General features: G+C 40.7%; 1 protein-coding gene across 2 annotated transcripts in view; it reads left to right on the top strand.

The window, feature by feature from the left end:
- The window catches only part of Mtmr6 (myotubularin related protein 6), a 41,308-nt gene that overhangs the window by 14,315 nt on the left and 5,572 nt on the right, over positions 1–21,421 (top strand). Inside the window, exons 3-14 of one of the 2 annotated variants that reach the window (XM_040740567.1) lie at positions 3,434–3,596; positions 4,921–5,078; positions 8,516–8,644; positions 11,588–11,722; positions 12,740–12,853; positions 14,126–14,258; positions 15,112–15,221; positions 15,589–15,714; positions 18,214–18,263; positions 18,630–18,830; positions 20,181–20,312; positions 20,992–21,118. In XM_040740567.1, coding sequence (XP_040596501.1) covers positions 3,434–3,596; positions 4,921–5,078; positions 8,516–8,644; positions 11,588–11,722; positions 12,740–12,853; positions 14,126–14,258; positions 15,112–15,221; positions 15,589–15,714; positions 18,214–18,263; positions 18,630–18,830; positions 20,181–20,312; positions 20,992–21,118 — 1,578 coding nt within the window. The remainder of the gene's footprint in view (positions 1–3,433; positions 3,597–4,920; positions 5,079–8,515; positions 8,645–11,587; positions 11,723–12,739; positions 12,854–14,125; positions 14,259–15,111; positions 15,222–15,588; positions 15,715–18,213; positions 18,264–18,629; positions 18,831–20,180; positions 20,313–20,991; positions 21,119–21,421) is intronic. The other variant, XM_040740566.1, reaches the window with a different exon arrangement.

Raw genomic sequence — 21,421 nt, 5'->3', positions numbered from 1 at the left:
ATTGTATAGTATATTCCATAGTATCTTAATGCCAAATTACATTTGGAGATTTATTTTTTGTAACTTTAAATGTTCCAGTATACTTTTAGAGCTATTATATATGTCCAAATATGCATTGTAGGCATACTCTTAAGTATGTTTAAAAGTGCACATATACAGATTGCAATGGGTGCTTCAGCAACATGTTAGATTTGAACTGTATGGGTCCACTCATATGCTGGTTTTTTTTCTCTTTTGGTTTTAAGGTTTATTTTTATGTGTATGTGTGTATTTCTGTGTAGGGCTATGTGCATGTATGAATCAGGTGCCCATGGAGTACAAAAGAGGACATTAGATTGCTGGAACTGGAGTTACAGGTGGCTGTGAGCCACTTGGCATGGGTGCTGGGAACTGAACTCAGGTTCTCTGCAGGAGCAGTACATGCTCTTAACTGCCGAGCTGTTTCTTCAACTCTTCTTTCTTTTCCTGTTTGTTTGTTTTCTTTTTAGACTACAATTTGAAAAAAAAAAACTTACAGGCAAACCATGTAGCATAGAAGTAGTGTATAAATCAAAAAAAAGTTAAATATGTCATGCATGCATTAAACATGTGGTCATTTTTTTTCATTTACTATTATAAAATCTATTATACAGAATTATCAGAATTTACACAGATAGACACAAGGTGTAGATGACAGCATTTGGAGTTACCATACTACGTAGTATGCTACTGAAATATTTTTGTAGTCTCTTGTGTTACTAGTGCAGCAAGATGAACAGTTGCAAGAATTTGCTTAAGGTGCTGTGGGCTGCTGACCATCAGATCATGAGCAGATACTGTTTGTTTCTCCAGGAAATTGCACAGTGCAGTAAAAGTGATGGCCCAGGAACCTCATGTACTTCCACTGTGTCTGATGTATATTTTAATGGCTTATATTACTGGAAATACATGTAGTCAGTAGATTATTAGTGGTGAAGTGTGGGGAGAGCCAAAGTTAAGCTTGGGCTTTTTCCTGGGGTGAAGGTGTTGATGCCCCCAGTCCTGTGATGTTGAGGGTGCAGCTTCACAAAATCTGTGTACATAATTTATTTCTACATACATGCTGGGGATTTCTCTTGGACATTTTCCTGGGAGTGAGAAGACATTGCTAGGTCTTGTAGAAATGCATATTTAAACTTTCATGTTGTTCCTTCATAATGGCTGTTTCAGATTACTCCTTTCGGTGGAGTGTTAGGTTTTCCTGTTTCCTCAGAAACAGTGGCATTGCTTCCTTAAAGACCCTGGCCTATCTAATTCAGAGGAGCAACTGGCATGTAAGCTTGCTGAGACCAGAGGCGTCATCCCTGTGGATGCTTTGGCTCTTAGATTATCTATTTCTTTCTATTAGATTATCTCTCCTTTTTATTTCTATTTACTGACTTTTAGAATATATTTTCATTTATTTTTGTGCTAGAGAAGGGTTTTGACGTGCAAGGCAAACATTCCACCACTGAGCTACACCCCCAACTCTGTCTTTTGATTGTACAAAGAGTTCTGGCTTTTGATGTTTTATCAGATTGTGTGTCATCATTGGCTTTTCCAGTTACAGCTAGTCTTTTGTATGCTTTTGTGTACACGTCTTTTAACGAAAGTTCACATTTTTAACATAGGTTTTTTTTTTTTTTAGTTTTTCCTTTTATGGTTTTCTTCATTTGTAGTACACTTAGGAAGCCTCCCTGAGTGTCAGTGTAAGGAAGCTGCTTCTGTGGTTTCTTCTTCTGAAGCTTTCAAGTGTCCACACGTCAATTCTTAGCCTCACATCTGGGAGAGACTTAGAGGTGTGGGGTGACATCCCACTTATTTGCTACCATTTATTGGCTGCTTCCTTCCCTTTGTCACTGGACCAGCTCTCTCGCGTGAAGCTTCTGGATATGTGGGGGCTGCTGGCTGTTGAGCTGCCCGTCTGCTCTTTTCACGATCGGCTCCACTCTGCCTGTCTCACTTCTGTGTTAGCGGTAGCTTTTCATGTGTACACGGCCAGGATTGCTGATCCTCTCAGCCTGTTCTTCAGGGTTGTCATGACTACCGCCTTTTCTTCCCTTACTCACTCATTCTTTAGCAGATAGGTACTGAATACCTGCTGTGTTTTCATATCACTGTTGTAGGTGTTTTGGAAATAATAGCCAGTCTTAGCATAAAACTTCTGTTCTCATGGAGATACTCCAGGGTGGAGAAACAAATGACAAATAAGGAAAATGCAAATTACACCCTAAGCAGAGATACAGGAAAGGGGGTGGTGTACTCCAGAGGGAGTGCCTTGGCCACGTTTCTTACAGCCCTGATCATGTCAGGTTCTGTGATCCCTATTTATAGGTGCACAAGTTGAAGGCAAGGGATGTGTTGATGGAGACAGTGTCACCCAGTCTAAAGGGTAGTAAAGGGACTTAGTGCCGTGGTGCAGTACTGACTCAGAGGCTGGCTCTGCTGCTTGCGGGTTGGGTGCTTCCGCATTCCTTCCTTTTAGCAGGGAGTTTTACCCAGGTAACCCTGACAGTGTTCCATGGTGTTGAGTGTTGGCATATTGGGACATTTGGAAACACGTATTTGAATGGAAGGCAGTGAATGCAGGTTTCTGACATTTTTGATATGTTGGTGAAGATTGGATTATTGAAAGGTGAGAAGGAAAGGGAATGGCATACCCAGTGTTTATCTCATCAAAGCTTTTTCAAGCTTTTCTTTATTACTTGTATGTGTTTAATCATGCATGTCAGCCTTAGGTTTAATATGTACAGTTAATATACTTACTAATACTAACATACTATAATTATATAGCACACATATAGTTTTCCATCCCTCTCCTTTCCACTGAAAACAGATATAAAAAATAGCCTACTAAACAGGATGGAGTTTGTTGCTGCAAATTATACTTCATTTTAAGGTTAATTTACGACTGTTGGATCTCTTCTGTGATTGAATTTTTATCACTCAGGAACCTAAAACCTCCAGAAATGTTTTCTTTAAATATTTTAAGTGACTAGAAATGGTATTGAGAAAGAGTAAATTTTTTAGTAGCAAACAAAATGCCAAGAGCACTTGGGATAATAGTCTTATGTTTTCAAATGCCATCAATCCATGAATCTGTAGTGAGACTTTTTTTATTCATACATTTGGTAAACATTGATTAATTGAAACTTTTGTAATGTTGGGTTGGGAAGCAAGACCTTGTGCATGCCGGGCAGGCACTCTCCTGCTGAGCTCTGGTCCTAGCCCCTCATCCAGCCAGCATATACTTACATGAAGAAACTAACAAAAATGACAACATAGTCTTGGCTCAAGCATCAAGCATTGATATGTGTTAAGTGTGCTAGAACATAACATTTGAGGCTTATTTGAGCCTTCACATTTATATACTCTGGAGAAGACAGTATGCCAGCGCCTTGTGTGTTGCTGACTAGGACATTTGTTTTTGCTGTAGATACTACACCACCATATTGCCTCTGTGGAGAAGCTTGCCCTGACCACTTCTGGATGTCCGCTCGTGATTCAGTGCAAGAACTTCAGGATTGTGCATTTCATTGTTCCCAGGGAAAGAGACTGCCATGATATTTACAACTCTCTGCTGCAACTGTCAAAACAAGGTATGTTGTTCTTAGAGAGCCAGAGCTCTCATACTCAATTGAGATGGGTTTTCCAGCATACTTTAAGGTGTTATTATTTTGTCTTTATGTTATATTTAGGCTGTGTACTGTCAATCCCCTCAGTGGTCTAGAAATGCCCCACAGTGGTTTAGAAATAATAGAAACTACTGCTTTGAACTGTAAGAATGGTGTCCAAAGAAAGAATGATGTAAAGAATGATTATAGTACAGCCTGAAGTTATCTTAGATTATATTAACACTCTAAAACTAGCACATTGTGTATGTATTTGTGTGTGTGCGCAGATGTGCTGGCGCATGTGTACATTGTGTATGGAGGCCAGGATCCAGTGTCTTTACTTAGGGGCCATCTGCTTTGTTGTTTGAGACAGTCATTTGGGGCCTGGGACTTGCCAGTTTAGGTGAGGTTGGCTGGCTGCAAGCCCCGAGAGCCACCTGTCCCTTCCTCTCCAGTGCTAGAATTACAGCCATGTGCTATCGCAACTGGCCTTATACCTGGGTGCTGGGGTTGAACTCAGGTCCTCTTGTTTTCATAGAAAGCACTTTACTGACCAACCTAGCTCCCTAGTTGCTCACTGTTTTGTTTTGTTTGTTTGTTTTAAATGTGGGTTTTCTCTATTAATGAAAGAGGTATTACTAAATAGAAAGCCGTGGAAGTGCATGGTACTCTATCAGCAGTGACTAGGTAGTAGATTCACCAGAGACAGGAGTCAGTCCCCATCTTAGTAGATGGAGGGTGGGAGGTATAGATGCCCTAAAAATGAATCTTACCATTACACAAGCTTGGGGCCCTGAAGGCTTCTGTCCCCAGCATGACTTGGATTACTTGTTTGTGTGGATTTCAGCTGAGTGGTTTAGTTGGAGGCCCACATGAGTGATGTAGGAGCAGGCCCATGTTCTCTCAGAGCACAGAGCCTGTTATATTCCATTGTCCTAGGTGGAACCAAGGTACAAAGATGGTTATATGCTGATGTCCTTGTCTGTTTGGGTCCATACTGACCTTTAAGAATGGATAATTCTGGGGCTGGAGAAGATGATTCAGTGGTTAAGAACACTGTCTGCTCTTCCAGAGGACCAGAGTTTCATTCCCAGCACCCACATAATGGTTTACTTTAAGGTCTTTACATATGCCTATAGCTACAGTCATTTGTTTTATGGAACTTAGAAAATATTAGATTCAGGTATGTTCATGTCTTGGCTGCTTCTTAAAATTAGAAGAAAAAAGGAGGGAAAAATCATGAAAATTAGTTTTATTTGTATTCCACTGCCTTATAAATTACATTGTATGGACTTTTATTGTTTTACAGGAAAATATGAAGATCTCTATGCATTTTCTTATAACCCCAAACAAAATGATTCCGAACGACTGAAGGGCTGGCAGGTCATTGACCTTGCCAAGGAATATGCGAGGATGGGAGTGCCTAATGAAAAATGGAAACTGTCTGATGCCAATCGAGAGTACAAGGTAAACCAGGCTCTGGAGCAGGTCAGAAACTAGTTCCAGAGGGTAACCTGTGGCAGGGTCCCAGCTGTCTGAAGAACAGCATGCTGCTCTTACTTCTTTAAATGTTTTAAAGGGATGTTTTTGTTTTCTTTTTAGTCTCATAGTTTCCGCCTAATTTTTTTGGCGGGGGTGGGGGAGATGGGGGTGGGTGTGGGGAGAGTAGGGTATGAGACAGGGTTTCTTTGTATAGCCCTGGCTATCCTGCAACTCACTTTGTAGACCAGGCTGGCCATGATTGAACTCAGAGAGATCCACCTGCCTCTGCCTCCTGTGTGCTGGGACTAAAGGCGTGCGCCACCAGCGCCTAGTCTCCAATGTTTCTTTTATTCTCTCCAGTTTTCTATGTAGGCACTTAGTGCTGGGAACTTGCCTCTTAGAACCACCTTCATTGTGTCCCATGTGTTTTATATTTGAGGCACAGTTGCTCCACCTGATCTTACTGCACCTCTGCAGCCGCCGCCCAGCTGTGTCTGTGTAGGGAGACAATTGTTGTTTTAAGTAAGCCTCAGTCCTTTCTATTTTACCAATAAAGACACAGGAGCCAGATGCTGGGGTGAAAACCTGTTAGCTCAGAGAGGCAGAAAAAGCAGCCAGCTGACCCTCCTCCACAGTTCCAAACATAAAAGGACCTCCAAAATCAAAGTTCCTCCCTCCTACTTCCTGTGCATCTCTCTGTCCATCTTCCTGACCTCCTCCTACTCTCTATGGCTACTTCCTGTTAACTAGTTGATTGCTCTGCCTTTTGACATATGATTGATTTTATTTAATCCTGTTTAAAATAAACAGAAAACTCTTAAATTACAGGTGTGTACTAGGGCTGGGCCATACCACAGCTAGAAGCAGGTTTTTCCAGAAATTTAGGTTATCTTGGGGTTCATAGTATGATCAAATATCCTGCAACACCCATAAGTTTGGGTCTATTGTGTATTCATTTTCATTCAGTTCTAGAAAGTCTTTTCTCCTTAGCCATTTTTTTTTGGGGGGGGGATTGAGGCAGTGTTTCTCTGTGGCTTTGGAGGCTGTCCTGGAACTCACTCTGTAGACCAGGCTGGTCTCAAACTCACAGAGATCCTCCTGCCTCTGCCTCCCGTGTGCTGAGATTAAAGGCATGTGCCACCAACGCCTGGCGTCCTGAGCCATTTTATATTAGGTCTTGAGTTGTTCAGTTTTCAGCTTTCTATTATTTCTCTTGTTGATATGAACTTTAATCCATGGTGGTTAGATAAGGCGTTATTTCAGTTTTTCTGTATTGTTGAGACTTACTTTGGCTAATTTTGAGATGCAGAAAAGAAGACATTCTTTTGTGTTTGGATGAAATGTTATCTAAGTATCTTTTAGGTCCATTTGGTTTACAATGTCCATTACCTCCAGCCTTTCTCTGTTTAGTTTTTGTCTGGATGACCTGTTGTTGGTAAGAGTAGGGTATTGAAGTCTCCTTCTTTCAGTGTGTAGAGGTTAATGTGTGATTTAAGGTATAATAGTGTTTCTTTTATGAACTTGAGTGCCCTAGTGTTTGGTACATAGATGATAAGAATTTCGATGTTCTCTGCATGTGTTTTTCCTTTGATGAATATGTAGTGCACTTCCCTGTCTCTTCTGATTAGTTTTGGTTTGAAGTCTATTTTGCCACATATTAAGATGGCTACACTGCTTGCTTCTCAGGTCCATTTGCTTGGAATATCATTTTTCCATTTTTTACTCTGAGGTAATGTCTATCCTTGATGCTAAGGTGTGTTTCTTGGATGCAACAGAAGGATGGATGCTCTTTACATATCCATTCTGTTAGTCTGTGTCTTTTTACTGGAGAATTGAGACCTTTCATATTGAGAGATATCAATGATGAATTATTTTTGTTTCCTGATATTTTAGTGGTGATGATGGTGATGGCAGTGGCAGCAGTGGTGGTGTGTGTGTGCTCACTCTTATGCATGGACATGCATGTATGATTATGTGTACATGCACACTTACCCTCTTGATTTTGCTGGTCTGTGATTATTTATTCCCCATATGTTCTTGGATGTGAGTTAGCCTCTTTAGGTTGGAGTTTTCCTTCTAGCACCTTCTGTAGGAGTGGATTTGTGGATAAAGTACTGCTTAAGTTTGGTTTTATCATAAAATGTCTTTATTTTCTCCTTCTATGGTGATTGAAAGTTTTGGTGGGTAGAGTAGTCTTGACTTGCATCTGTGGTCTCTTAAGAGTCTTCAGCACATCTGTCTAAGTTCTATTACCTTTTAGAATCCATTGAGAAGTCAGATAAAATTCTGCCTTTATGTGTTACTTACTTTTTCCCTTGTAGTTTTTAATATTCGTTCTTTGCTCTGTATGTTTAGTGTTTGGATTATTATATGCTGAGGGGACCTTCCTTTCTAATCCAGCCTTTTTGGTGTTCTTTATGCTTCTTGTACGTTAATAGGCATCTCCTTTAGGTTAGGGAAATTTTCTTCATGATTTTGTTGAAAATATTTTCTGTGCCCCTTATCTGATTTCTTCTCCTTCGTCTATTCCTATTCTTAAATTTGGTCTCCTCATGGTGTCCCAGGTTTTCTGGATGTGTTATGCCAGTATTTTCTTTAAATTTAACGTACTCTTTACCAATACATCTACTTCTTCTATCATGTTCTCAATGTCTGAGAGTCTCTCTTGTGTTTCTGTGGTTCCTAAATTTTTCATTTCCATACTTTCTGAGTTTGGGTTTTCCTTGTTGATTCTATTTTCACTTTCAGGTCTTGATCAGTTTTATTCTTTTCCTTCCACTATTTGCTTGTGTTTTCATAGCTTTCTTTAAGGGAGTTAATCATTACCTCTCAGAAGACCTCTGTTGTATTCACAGTCTGTTTAAAATCTTTTTCTTGTGCTTCAGCTATGTTGGAATACCCAGGGCCTGCTGTGATCAGGTTGCTGGGCTCTAGTGGAGACATTCTGCCCTGCCTGTTATGATTGTGTTTTCACTCTGGCATCTTGATTTGGGGTTATTGTAATTGTAGGTGCTGATGTCTGGTCTTGTCTTTGTTGGGTGAATGCTTTGTTGCTTTCTTTTTCTTCTCTGGTTCTTAGTAGCGTGTGGTGGCTGTGTGCTGCCTGGTAGGAAATTTATCTGGGATCCAAATAGGTGTGGTCACTGGGGGTACAGGTAAAACGTGAAGGTATTGGGAGCTGACACTTAGGAATGGGGATGGGCTGGGGAGGGGCATGAGAAAAACAGGGTGTTCCACCAGGATCTAATTAGTCCCCTGAGAATGGGGCCACAGCAAAAGGTAGGCTGTATAGCGCTGGGGATGAGACTGAGGGGTTGACTTGGGGAAAGGAGGGAGAGGTGAAAATCTATAGTTAGCCCACATGCTGCCACTGGCCTCACGGTTCCTGGTTGGAGTTAAGTACTTTCATTTGATATTCCCAGGTCTGTGAGACTTACCCAAGAGAGCTATACGTTCCAAAGTCAGCCATCCTGCCAATGATCATGGGTAGCTCCAACTTCCGGAGCAAGGGCAGACTTCCAGTCCTGTCCTACTGCCGGCAGGGCACCGAGGTAAGAGACTCTTCTGCTTTTATTTTATAAGTGCAATGAACTCAGGCAACACTAAGCATCTGGAAGAACACTAACAGTTTTGTTTTGTTTCGTTTCATTTTGTTTTGTGTGAGGTAGCATTTCACTATGTAGTGATGTACCTTGGCATGCCATTTATAGACTACCCAGAAACTCTGATCTCATCTTGGAATACTTCTTTGTTTCTGCAGCATTTTCTTTCTCTTAATTTTCTTTGTATTTTTTCTTTTTAGCTTTTGTTAGTTGATAGCGAGGCTTCCAGTGTAATCCTCCATTTCTGCTGTTTTCCTTCCTGCTTTCCATGTCTTTCTGTTTTCTGGAAGAGTTCTTAACTGTTTCCCATTCAACTCTCAGGTTCTTTATTTCTGAGATGGTGTTTTGACATTAAGGAGTCTTTCTCTTTTCTGAATACCTTTAGTTAATTTCCTGTTGACTGATTTGGTGTCAATAGCTCTCAAGCAGACAGGCTTTTGTTGTTGTTGTTGTTGTTTAAGGAATTCTGTGTGCCTCTCCCTCTCCTCATGTTCTAGTCATTAAAAATTTGCATTCCTGAAGCTGAATGCCTTTGGTTTTCTATTTTTCTGCTGTGCATTTGGCTTCCCCACAGTGTGTTTCTGCTGGCGCATCAGCAAAAGGACATTGTGTGATGTAACAGTTAGGAAGGAGCTCACATTCTGCCGGGTAGACTATATTCTATCCTCTTGTTTAGGGAACTCCAAGGCTTCACTCCCATCCATTACTGGGTCCAATCTTGATGTTAATCCTCTTTATAGACTAAACATTGTGTCCAGGGAAAAAGGTCTGGAGGTCAAACTCACCTTTCTGTGTGTTTAGCCACACCCTGCGCCTGCAGGTGCCAACTATGACCTTGCTGATAGATTCCCCTTGCTCCTTCCTGTAGTAGGCACTTCCTCTCCCAAAGCAGTTTCCAGTTCCCACACATGTCACCACACCTCTGTTGGCATTTCTTTGGTGGCCTCATATACCTTGTATTTGTTAGAACTTTGTTCAGGTAATGTTAAACAGAAGTTTCTAATTTACCTTAAGCTGTTGGGAGTTACCTGGCCACCTTGGACACACCCTGTTGGCATACAATGTTTATTGGAAAGATAGACTAAAAATACTCTATGGTCTACTTAGTAATGAGAAGACAGGTGTAAAAGGCATGTAGAACATTCCTTTAAAACAATAACAAAGAAATTTATTTATGCTCTGAGAACTAGGACACCACATCCAGTAATACAAAACTGACTAAAATTTTTTTTTCAGAAAAATAGGAAAGAACTCATCTATTTACTTATTGATTCTTTTTTTTTTTTTTTTTTTTTTTTTTTGAGATAGGGTTTCTCTGTATAACAGTCCCAGCTGTCCTGGAACTCACCAGGCTGGCCTTGAACTCACTGAGATTCTCCTGCTTCTGCCTTCTAAGTGCTGGGATTGAAGGCGTGTGCCTCCACTGCCCAGCTAGAAAGAACTCTTGAACATTAAAAAGAATATAACAGTCCTCATTTTCTTCTGCCATTATAATTTTGGGGGTCGTATTTTGTGTGTGCAGGTAAAATATACAGACATGTAATTATAATGCTTTCCCTCAAGGATACACCATTGGGATGTTTCTGTAGAGTTAAGCAGGAGGTGATGCGGATAAGATGGAAGGGACAGATATGCTTCTAAAGCTTTTAATTTTTTTAAGGAATTAAAATATAGTAAAAAATAAGTCACTCCTTTTCTTTTTATAGATATGCCTCCTCTTAGAGTTTCTTTTCTCATCTTTATGTCTCACTTTCTGATATTTAGTAGGGAAATAAAATTTCAGATGTTGTTAATTTGTATTTTAATGTTATTTACATGGATAGATGTTTGCCTGAACGTATGTCTGTGTACTGGGTATATGCCTGATAACTTATTGGATCTTCCAGAGTTACTAAAGGTTGTAAATCTCCATGCAGATTCTGGGACCCAAAACCCGGTCCTCTGGAAGAGCCGTAGGTGCTCTGACCTGCTGAGCTATCTTTCCAGCTTGAGATGTTAATTTAAAAGTTCCTGTTAAGGGTGGGAAAGATGGCTTGTGGTTAAGAGTGCTTCCTGCCCATCCAGAGGACTCCAGTTCAGTTCCCAGCACCTATGTTCAGCAGCATCTTAGAATTTCCTGTTCCTTCTGTATTGCTAGCCCATCTTCTTGACTTTAGCTTGAGCTGAAAGTATCTTGTAGCTCATATTAAACCTGGAATACAGGTGTGTCCTCCTTGATAGACAGTTGACCAAATGCTGCTCCTTAGGATCTTGGTGTGTGTGTGTGTGTGTGTGTGTGTGTGTGTGTGTGTGTGTGTGTGTGTAAGATAGGTATGGAAATATTTAGTTTTCTTAGAAGAAGAGAATATTGGGAAGTGTCTTAGAATGTATTGCTGTGAAGAGACACCATGACCACTGCAACTCTTATAAAAGAAAATATTTAATTGGGGCTGGATTGCAGGTTCAGAGGTTTAGTCCATTATCATCATGGTGGAGAGCATGGTGGCGTGCAGGCAGACATGGTGCTGGAGAAGGAGCTGAAAGCTGATTCTCCCTCTAGATCAGCAGGCAGCTGGAAGAAGTGTGATACTGAGCCTGGCTTGAGCATCTGAGACCTCAAAGCCCTTTCTCAGTGACACACTTCCTCCAAGGCCACACCTACTTCATCAAGGCCACTCTTCTAGTAGTGCCTCTCCCAGTGAGTATGGGGGCCATTTACATTCAAACCACCACAGGAAGAATAGACAGCATGTAGATTCTGACAAGGTATTTAAATCAAATAATATTCCAAAGTTAATGCCTTCTAATTTTCTTGCTGACTTTAAAACATACAGTGTGTTTGATTTTAACACTTGGGGTCTTTTTCTAAGCTTTTAGAATCTTTGTGTAATCTGGTTTTTCTTTTTAAATTAGGCTGCCATTTGTCGATGTAGTCAGCCATTGTCAGGCTTCAGTGCCAGGTGCCTGGAGGATGAGAAATTACTTAAAGCCATTAGTACAGCCAACTCAGGAAACCACTACATGTATGTTGTGGATACCAGGCCCAAGGTATGTATCCAAGTACCATGCAACTGTTATCTTTATTGTTTATGTCTCTAATTGATGGGAATAAATATATTTGCCCAGATATAACATACCTGAATTGTAGTTTTAAATTAACACAGGCTAATGTTAGGAAGAAAATCAAATCAGTCCTCTGAGGGATACCAATTAGGAGACCAGTTCTCAGTGTCCTAGGGCATGATTTCTTTTGTCTCACATATATACACACATATACACACATATATATATCATAGCTATACATACACATTTGGAATTGCTTCGTTTTTGTTTTTTTCATGGCAGGGTCTCACTGTGTAGCTCTGGCTGTTCTAGAACTCACTATGTAGACCAGGCTGACCTAGAACTCATAGAGATCTTCCTGTCTTTGCCTCCCAAGTACTGGGATTAAAGGTGTGTGCCACCATGCCCTGCCACATACAGAATTCTGGAACTCTTGTCTTATTACATCTTAATACCCTCCCCTAGTTTTGTTTTCTTCCTTCCTTCCTTCCTTCCTTCCTTCCTTCCTTCCTTCCTTCCTTCCTTCCTTCCTTATTTTCTTTCTTCCTTGTGTCCTGTTGTTTTAGTTTTTTTGAGACAAGGTTTCATGAAGCATTTTACTGTGTAGCTGAGGATCCTGATCCATTCTGCCTCTACCTCCTAAATGCTGGAATTATAGGCATTCATCACCATACCCAGCTTATTACTCTCTTTGTTACTAAAACTGTTAATTGACAAAACAGTATGTGTTACAATAACTTGGCCATAATTTGAAAGACTAAAAATTAGAGGAAACAATTATTTAACCTAGGAAACACTGAACTAGAGAACTGTAATGCACAGGAAATAGCTGCTCTCCTGGTATTTGTAGTCCAAGTCTAAATTCTTGTCATTGAGACTGAATCCAAATCTGTGCTTCTTTTTATATGCACAGCAGAAGAGCTGATTCACATAAAACCCTGAAATTAGAGTAATTACAGTCTTCAGCGGTGACAGCTAACTTTATTTTGATTTCTGTTATAGCATCGCATGCAGAGCTGGTGGGATACACAAAAGGACATTGGCAGAATTATAGTGAGGATTTCTTCAAAAATCTGGAATGATGAGAAAATAAGAGAAAGCGATGAGAAAAAGCGAGTGAGCACTATAGAACACAAGCGATTTTAGGCAGCATTGTGAAAGGAATCGTAGTGTTTTAGAGTGATTTTCCATCACTATGCAATCTCACAAAAGACAATGGAAAATACGGAAGATGAGAGTAATTCCAGTAAATTAGAAAGCATTACAAATTAGAAATTGGTATTGATAATCTTTTGTTTCGTTAAATATAAAAGACTTCTCAGGACTCAAGAGTTGGTGGTGTCTCATAAGAAAAAATGTGTTTTCTTGTTACTGGAGGCTTGTAATCTAATGATCTTTTTTTAGGCAATGTTAAATATAAAAGATGATTCTAATATGTAAGCTTTGAAGATAAGGTCTGACTGTGATTTGTAGCTCAAGACCTAATAGTTTTTATTTATATAATTGCCATTGATGCAGAAAATGCTGATTTTCTTTTCACTTGCTTTTCTAAGTTTAAAATTAAGTAGTGATGATGTGGAACCATATTTTAATTTTACTTCAGTCATCATAGATGCTGATAACTATTGAGTCAGTGGGTGCAACTTATCTGTACTTGTTACCAACCCAAGGCATATTCACCTTAGGTTATTTTCACCCAGTTTAGGCCATTTTCTTCATCCATACACTTACGAAAAGAATATAAAAGCAATTATATTAACATACTGTTTGAAAGAAACCAGAAAGCTTGAACCCTAAGGGCCTGTGATCAGTCCACAGTCTGTTTTTCCTCTAGGGAAGCAGTTTATCCTGGACACGATTCTTGGAGCTGTGCCAGGCCGGTGGCTGATGCTGTGCAGGACTCAGCTGAGATAGGAGACACAGCTGAGGATTAGCGCTGTGTCTCCCTAGGCAAGCTGCATAGCATAGAGCCGTGGTTCACATCTGGCTCTCAGGTCCCCTGTGGTCTGGTCTCATAGTCTGATTCTGTAAACCGAGCTCTCCAGCTCTGCCCATCTCCATATCTAGGTTTAGATAGAAACCATCCCTTTCTTTTTAACTTTGAGTTGTTACAGAAATGTGGAAAGCTGATGAGAATGTAGTGAATTATCTTCTTGAGTTATCAAAGTCTGCTGGACTAGACTTGTTTCTGTGTGACAGCCACACGGCCCTTCTTCTCTGCTGATGACTTGGCAGTTTTGCTTCTTAAAAATAGTAGCTTATTCAATTTTGATGAGTTTCTTTAAATGCTCTCCTGCCTATAAAGTGTGACTTAGTGTTTTTATGGCATTTTGGTATACTAAAGATAAAAATACTTTGATTGTAAATTTCTAAAATTTTGAATTTTAGCTGAATGCAATGGCTAACAGAGCAGCCGGGAAAGGTTATGAAAACGAAGACAACTATTCTAATATTAGATTTCAGTTTGTTGGAATAGAAAATATTCATGTCATGAGATCCAGCCTTCAGAAATTACTGGAAGGTATGATTATTGCACAACTTTTAGAAAACTTTGTGAGATAGAGATATAGTGATAGTCACATAGGACTTTGAATTTTCTGTCACTTACACTCAAAAAGGAAAGAGAACATGGGCTTGATGTTGGTAATATACCTAATATAGTGAAAGTATTATGTTTAGCATGTAGTCAACATAAAAACTGATAGACTAGCCTCTCTACCCCTCACCTCCCTCTTCTTCCTTCCCTCTCCTCATTCTCCATCTCCTCCCTTCTCCCTCCCCTCAACTCTCTCTCACTCAATTGGTTACTCATAGCTTTTTGAGAAGGGTTTTATTTAATGCAAAGCTTGAACTAACTATGTAGCCAAGGCTTACCTTGAAATGCTAATCCTCTTGCTTCAGCATCTCAGGTGCTGGGGTCACAGGTATGCACAACCACAACCAACCAGATCTTTTATTGTCATCAAGTCTTAGAAAGCAGTAATGTTTTTATACTTATATCTCACTTTGGCTTAGCCACATTTCAGGTGCTCAGTAACCCCATTTTGGGTGGTAGCTTCTCTATCTGCATGCCTCTAATGGTTTTATAGATCCCTATTGTTAGAGATCACTGAATAGTCAGTACATTCTAGTTATGATGTAATTTTAAATAAAATATAAAATATTTCAACATTTGCACTACCTGTTTAAAAGGTAATTGAACATTTCTTTTAAGCCTAAGGAAGGACAGAAAAATGTCCCCCAAAGCATTATTTGGCCTCTAATATGGTTTGTTTATATGCAAGTTCTGCAATTCACTTCCCTTGAGATATCCTGAAAGGGTGAGTGGGAGCTCTAGGCCCATTCTAATTGAAGCCTTCCTCCCTGTTTCATAGTGAATGGCAACAAGGGTCTTTCTGTCAATGATTTCTACTCTGGTTTGGAGAGCTCAGGATGGCTTCGCCATATCAAGGCTGTTTTGGACGCTGCAATCTTCTTAGCCAAGGTAACTGTCTCTCATTGGTTTGGGGTTTGTCATGTTTGGGAAGGAATGGACTTAGCCTTGGTACAGAGGTCTGTTCTGCTCAGACAACCTTTGCTCTTCTTTGCCTATTTAATGGAGTCCACTTCAGTTTGAAGTGGTAAATCATATGGTGGTTTACAATCCCCGCATACTTAGAAGCAACGTTTTTTTGTTTACTTACTTTGTTTTTGTTGTTTGTTGTTTTAATTGATGGGGCAGCGGTGTCATTGCAGGGCCAGCTCTTCTTTATAATGTGTATCTATCCTCTGGTGTGGGTTTTAGTATGCAACCTTGCTGATTTATGTAAAGGGTATTTTACAGGAATCTGAGTGTGTCATTTTCCCCCCAGGCAATAGTGGTTGAAAATGCAAGTGTGCTGGTCCACTGTTCAGATGGGTGGGATAGGACTTCCCAAGTTTGTTCCCTCGGCTCGCTCTTGTTGGATTCCTACTACAGGACACTGAAAGGATTCATGGTAAGGATTGATTCCATTGGACCCAATGATTTAGCTAAAGACAGTTTTATACTAAGGTCTTGCAGCTTGGAGATTCTGCTAAGCAGTTGACCCTGCAAAGGACAGCTGTGGTTAAAGATCCTTGGGCCCTTGATGTCAGTGCTTCTGCGGCAGAGGACCTGCAGTTAGACTGATCTCAATTATGCCACATTTCTTGGCAAAATACTTCAGATCTAGAGGTTTGCGTGTGTGCGAGCACATGTGCGCACAAACACATATACACCCCACTGTCCTAAAGTGTTAATAACAGAATTGTTGATATTTTCTCCCACTTTACCTAACAAAAGTAATGTGTAAACTACAGTAGTGAACTTCATTTAAATCTTGCTGAGAGAATGCTCATTGATAGCACCTTGATGTTAAGTGAAGCACCATGGTGTCATTTCTGTCTGTGAAACCAAATTTCTAGTTGAACAATTTTCTTCTAGGCAGGATTTCATCTTCTGTTTATTTTCTATTCTGTATTTCATTAGATTATCTTTCAAATTTTACTTGTTAAGCTAGGTATATTAAGCTGAGCCTGTAAGCATAGCATTTGGGAGATGAAGACAGGAGAGTCAGGAGTTCAAGGTCATCCTTTAGTATGTTATCAGTTTGAGACCAGTCTGAGCTCCGTGAACCCTATCTAGAAACAAAAAAAGTTACATAGAAATACACAGTGAGTACATGACCAGATAATAGAGAGGTTTTTAAGCTTGTAAGTATTAAACAGTGTCCTATGACAAGCAAGGGTCAGCAGCGTTATTTGGCTCCATTATCAACCAAATTAAATGGAAATAACAACAAACTAAATGGAAATAAGAAAAGTACACGAAAATAGTGCTTATAAAAAACATCAAGCCTACTTTCTGAATATAAGTGAGGAATGTTATTCTTAGCTCATTTGCCAGGCTTTTGAATGAAGCCATGTAAGAAATGACCAGGAGCTCAGCAGAGCCCCTTTAGGAGATGTAGGTGATGCATGGGGCAGTGTGAGAGTAAGCCTCCTGCACAGGAATTGTAGGGTAAGAGCCTGAGGAAGATGATGCTGGGATGTGTACTTTCCCCGCTGGGCAATGAGAGCCATTAAATAATACAAAAGAGCAGGTGGTAGCTCTCTGCTTTACAGAGAGATGCTCTGTAAAAAGTTATCTTGGTATCTTGAAGTCAGAAGGGAGTGGGATGGAGGCTGAGGGTCCAGTATAGCAACCATTAGGTCAATTGAAGAGGGAGGCATGGAAGGAAGGTAGCAGAGCCCACACTAGTGGACAGAGGTGATGGGCTCAGGGGACAATGGCAAAGGAGGACCAGTGCAAGCTAGTCATGGGCTGAATGGGAGTGGAGAATGGGAGCCCTGCCTAGGTTTCCAGGCTGCTGAGTCAGCGTCTGGTGGTACCCGCTCTTCTCTGAGCTAAGTAGAGGAGCAGGCTGGAGAGGATACTAAGTTAGGATGGATAGAACGGTGGAGAGCCCAGGATGAAATCCGTATCTCCACCCACGGTCACAGTGTAGAGGTGACAAAACCATCCATGATAGAGCTGTACATGTGCTCACGAAACTGCATCCTTGAGCCAACATCGGAGATGCCAAAAAACATGACCATCTTGACAAAGAGTGTGTTTGGTGACTGTGTGATGAGATTCTAAGGTGTGTCAGGCGCTAAGAAGTTACTTCAGATCTGACTGCAAACATTAGGGATCTGTTCTCTCACTACCTTTGTGGTGCATGCCTTTAGTTCCTGCCCTTTGGAAGCTCAGACAGGAGGATGGAGCGTTCAGGCCAACCCGGGCTTCATATTGACAAGTTGGTTCAAAAAAAGAAAAAAAGGAAAGGAAAGAAAGATCTCTTATTTTGGTGGAGTTAGTCGATAGAGAATCCATGACATGAAGACTCGACTATGTAGTTCAGTCTGAGGCATGCACGGAAGCATTGGGATTTGAGTAAAAGCTGGCACTTCCATTGACTTTATTTCCCAAGAGACAGGGTCTTACTTACCATTCTTCTTATGTCTATGTAAACACATGTACAGATAAGTCAAATGGTTTAATACCCCCCATGCTACCCAGAGGTGGCCATTATTAGGCTTTTAGTTTACATTTTCCTAGTTCCCCTTCCCCCACCCCAAATTCCATTTCAGGACAGGGTTTCCCTGTGAAGCCTGACAGGTCTTAAATTCCCTATTCTCCTGGCTGAGCCTCTAAGTGCTGGGTTACAGCGTTTTTTGGTGTCCTTTTTATATGTATAAAAACAAGTGTAATTCTGCCTTACCAGGCATGCTTTTAATTAGTACAACAGAAAGAGTTTGTCACAAGGCACTGTGTATATATTTTCACTCTTCTGAACCCTCACTGTAGTCTAGGCTCTGGCCATGTTTTACCTGTAGTGTTTTTCTTAATTTCTGTTCTTAGCAGAATTGTCGTGACTTTTTTTTAAAGTTGAAAAAGTTATATAGTTGATTTTGCCCTTTTTTTCTCTCACCAGGTTTTAATAGAAAAAGATTGGATATCATTTGGGCATAAATTTTCAGAGAGGTGAGTGACAATTATATCTTTGCAAAATTGTAACACTGTGTTCCTTTTCTTTGGAATTTGCACATCTCTGTGGCATGAGATCTGGAACTGTAAATTGTATGAGGCGGGACCTAATGTCTCTGTTAGTTCTTTCTTTTAGTGCCTGTGAATTCTCCTGGCCATTGAGGTTTTTCTGAGACAGAGACAGCCTTGTAGCAAGGTTGGCTTTGAATTTCTGGTCCTCCAGCAGGGGTTACAGATGGGGATGTCTGTATTACATATGTGACACATGTATGTATTAGTTTTGTGTGTTTAAGTTTACAGTACCTAAGCAGTGAACTTCTTTTGGAGGCATTTTTAAAAGCGTGTGCTTTCTGGGGGGGCTAGGTGTGGCCATTTGGACGGTGACCCAAAGGAAGTCTCACCGGTGTTTACTCAGTTCTTGGAGTGTGTGTGGCATCTGACTGAGCAGTTCCCACAAGCCTTTGAGTTCAACGAAGCGTTTCTTCTTCAGATCCATGAGCATGTTCATTCATGCCAGTTTGGGAACTTCCTTGGGAACTGTCAGAAGGAAAGAGAGGAACTCAAGTAAGTGGATGATGAAAATGGGCCTTTTCCTCCTGCACCACCCAGGTCATAAATCATGGCTGTGATAGAATTGAATTTGCTTCAGAGTTTGTGTTGTGTGTTTGAAGCTAAAGTACCCTACTAATATCTGCCACCCTCCCAGGTAATTACAAAAATATATTTTGAATATAATATCCAGGCAAGTACTATGGGATATGTAGCCATCTCAGTAAATCTTCCTGCCTATACACACACACACACACACACACACACACACACACACGCACGCACGCACGCACGCACGCACGCACACACGGGCACACACTCACAGAGCCAGTACTCAGAACAAGAACGCTCTGTTGTGCCCTTGAAATTTCCCTTGGTGCTCCATTTCGTTTCTCAGAAAGTGTTTGTCCTATGGTAAGATGGTGGTTTATAGCTCTCCTCCCTGTGAGGCAAACATGTCTGCTGGCATTGGCTGCTACAAGGTGTCTCTGATGGAGATCTCATGGAAGCCCTGAATGCTACACTTGACCCCTCACCGCTCTTTCCTAACCAACTTGAGTCTGGGGGTTTGGATTCTGAGTTTAGATTTCTACAGTAACAGTGAATCTAGAACATAGAGAGGCTGACCCTGGTTGTAGGTGGAAGACAGCCCATGTTCCAGTAGAAATGACGGCAGAACTGAGGAGACATGGGAAATTCTAAAGGTGTAAAGGGAGTAACAGATGAGGAACAAGATGACATTAGCTTTGTGCTCTAGTCATGATGACTTATTATAATTGGCTCGGTGATTTTTCTTGGGGTACAAATCTATTTTAGGAGAAACTTCTCAATTGATACATCCTCAAACAATGAGAAGAAAATAGCAATGGGTATTTCTTAGTAGTCATTCTTAGAACACACCTGTGGGTCACCTTAGGGCACACGGGACTGGTGCATGCCTGCAGCATCTGTTAAGCTCACCTGCTAGTGTAGATGCCTTCTCTACAGTCAGCTGTCCATTACCCAGGTACTTTAGACAAGCACGTAGCTGGCATTTCAAACTCCTCCACCGAAATGTGTTTCTGTCCTGTGTCATAGCCCTCATGGCCCAGCCTGGGGTTGTGAGCATAAGCAGCAAAGCTGCATCGGTGTCCTGCTGTGAGGGTGGGCAGTCCTGGTATGGGAGAAGAACGGCTGTGTAGACAAGGGTCAGAAACAGTGGTTGACCCGGCTGTGCTCAAGACACATCTATTACCTGTGGTCACTAGTGAGCGAGAAAACACAGGGAAAGCAGAACTCAGACAGGAGCTGTTAGTCGCAAACTGGGAGTTAGCAGACTGCAGTGCATGACTGGGTAAGACTTTCATGGTGTCCTTATTCTCTAAGGTTGAAGGAGAAGACTTACTCCCTGTGGCCTTTTCTTTTGGATGACAAACAGAAGTACTTAAATCCTCTCTACAATTCCAAATCTGAGAGCTTGACAGTCTTGGAGCCAAATACAGTTTCTTTCAATTTTAAGTAAGTTAGCACCATTGAAGCATTTATATGTGATTTTTCTCAAACAAATTTTGGGAACTTTAAAAAATACTATTAATTTTTATTATTTGCATGAGTGTTTTGCCTGTGCGTATATATTTACATTCTGTGTGTGTGTGTGTGTGTGTGTGTGTGTGTTTGCGTGTGTATGTGTGTGCTGCCTATGGAAGCCAGAAGGGGGCATTGGATTCCTGGGAACGGGAGTTATAGACAGTTGTGAGCCTTCATATGTGTGCTGGGAACTGAACCCAGGTCCTCTGGAAAAGCAGACAGTGCTCTTAACCATTGAGCCATCTCTCCAGACCCTAAAAATATTTTTTTAATTAGACATTTATGGGGTGCAGTGTGATCGTTGTATACATGTATACAATAATGACCAAATGAAGATAGCATTCCCACATTTTTACATCATTTTCTTGATTTTAATGAACAGTGTATGTTTATGAACAGTGTGATATTTGGAATCCATGTAGAGTGTGTGCTAATCAGATCAGAGCAGTTGGTGTTTCTGTGTTCTCATTGTTACTGTATGCAAACTCCTCTCAGTTGTTTATAGAGCTTAGAACAGGCCATTTGAGCTGTTCTCATTCTGCTGTACTGAGCTCTTCAGAGCTCACTATTCCATCTAACAGTGTTTGGTAAAAACTTCTTTGTCATAAAGGTTTTGGAGAAACATGTACCACCAGTTTGATCGGACACTCCATCCTCGACAGTCTGTATTGAACATAATTATGAATATGAATGAGCAAAACAAGCAGTTAGAGGAAGACATTAAAGACCTAGAGTCTGTAAGTATTCTGAGTTGTCTAAGAAACATACTTAAGTTATTGTGTGAAAGTGTCCTACATTTTGGGTTTCCTCGATGAAGAGAGTCTGTTGGGCATTTTGTTTCCCTTTGTTGATAATAAACTTCCAGATTGTATTCACTTTTCTCTTGACCTGTTTGCCTTTTTTCTTTTTGATTTGTCAGGGTTCCTTATATACTAGGTACTAATTCTGTGCTAGGTGTTATGTGAAAGTTTCTGGCCTGGTAGGTCCCACCACCCTTCTCAGCCCAAAGAAGCACATGGACACTATATTAGTTATAATGC

This window comes from Mesocricetus auratus, unplaced genomic scaffold (genome assembly GCF_017639785.1).
Source record: "Mesocricetus auratus isolate SY011 unplaced genomic scaffold, BCM_Maur_2.0 Super-Scaffold_100707, whole genome shotgun sequence".
Taxonomy (NCBI): Eukaryota; Metazoa; Chordata; class Mammalia; order Rodentia; family Cricetidae; genus Mesocricetus; species Mesocricetus auratus.
Note: the sequence above shows the minus strand (reverse complement) of the source record. Positions and strands in the feature narration are given on the sequence as shown.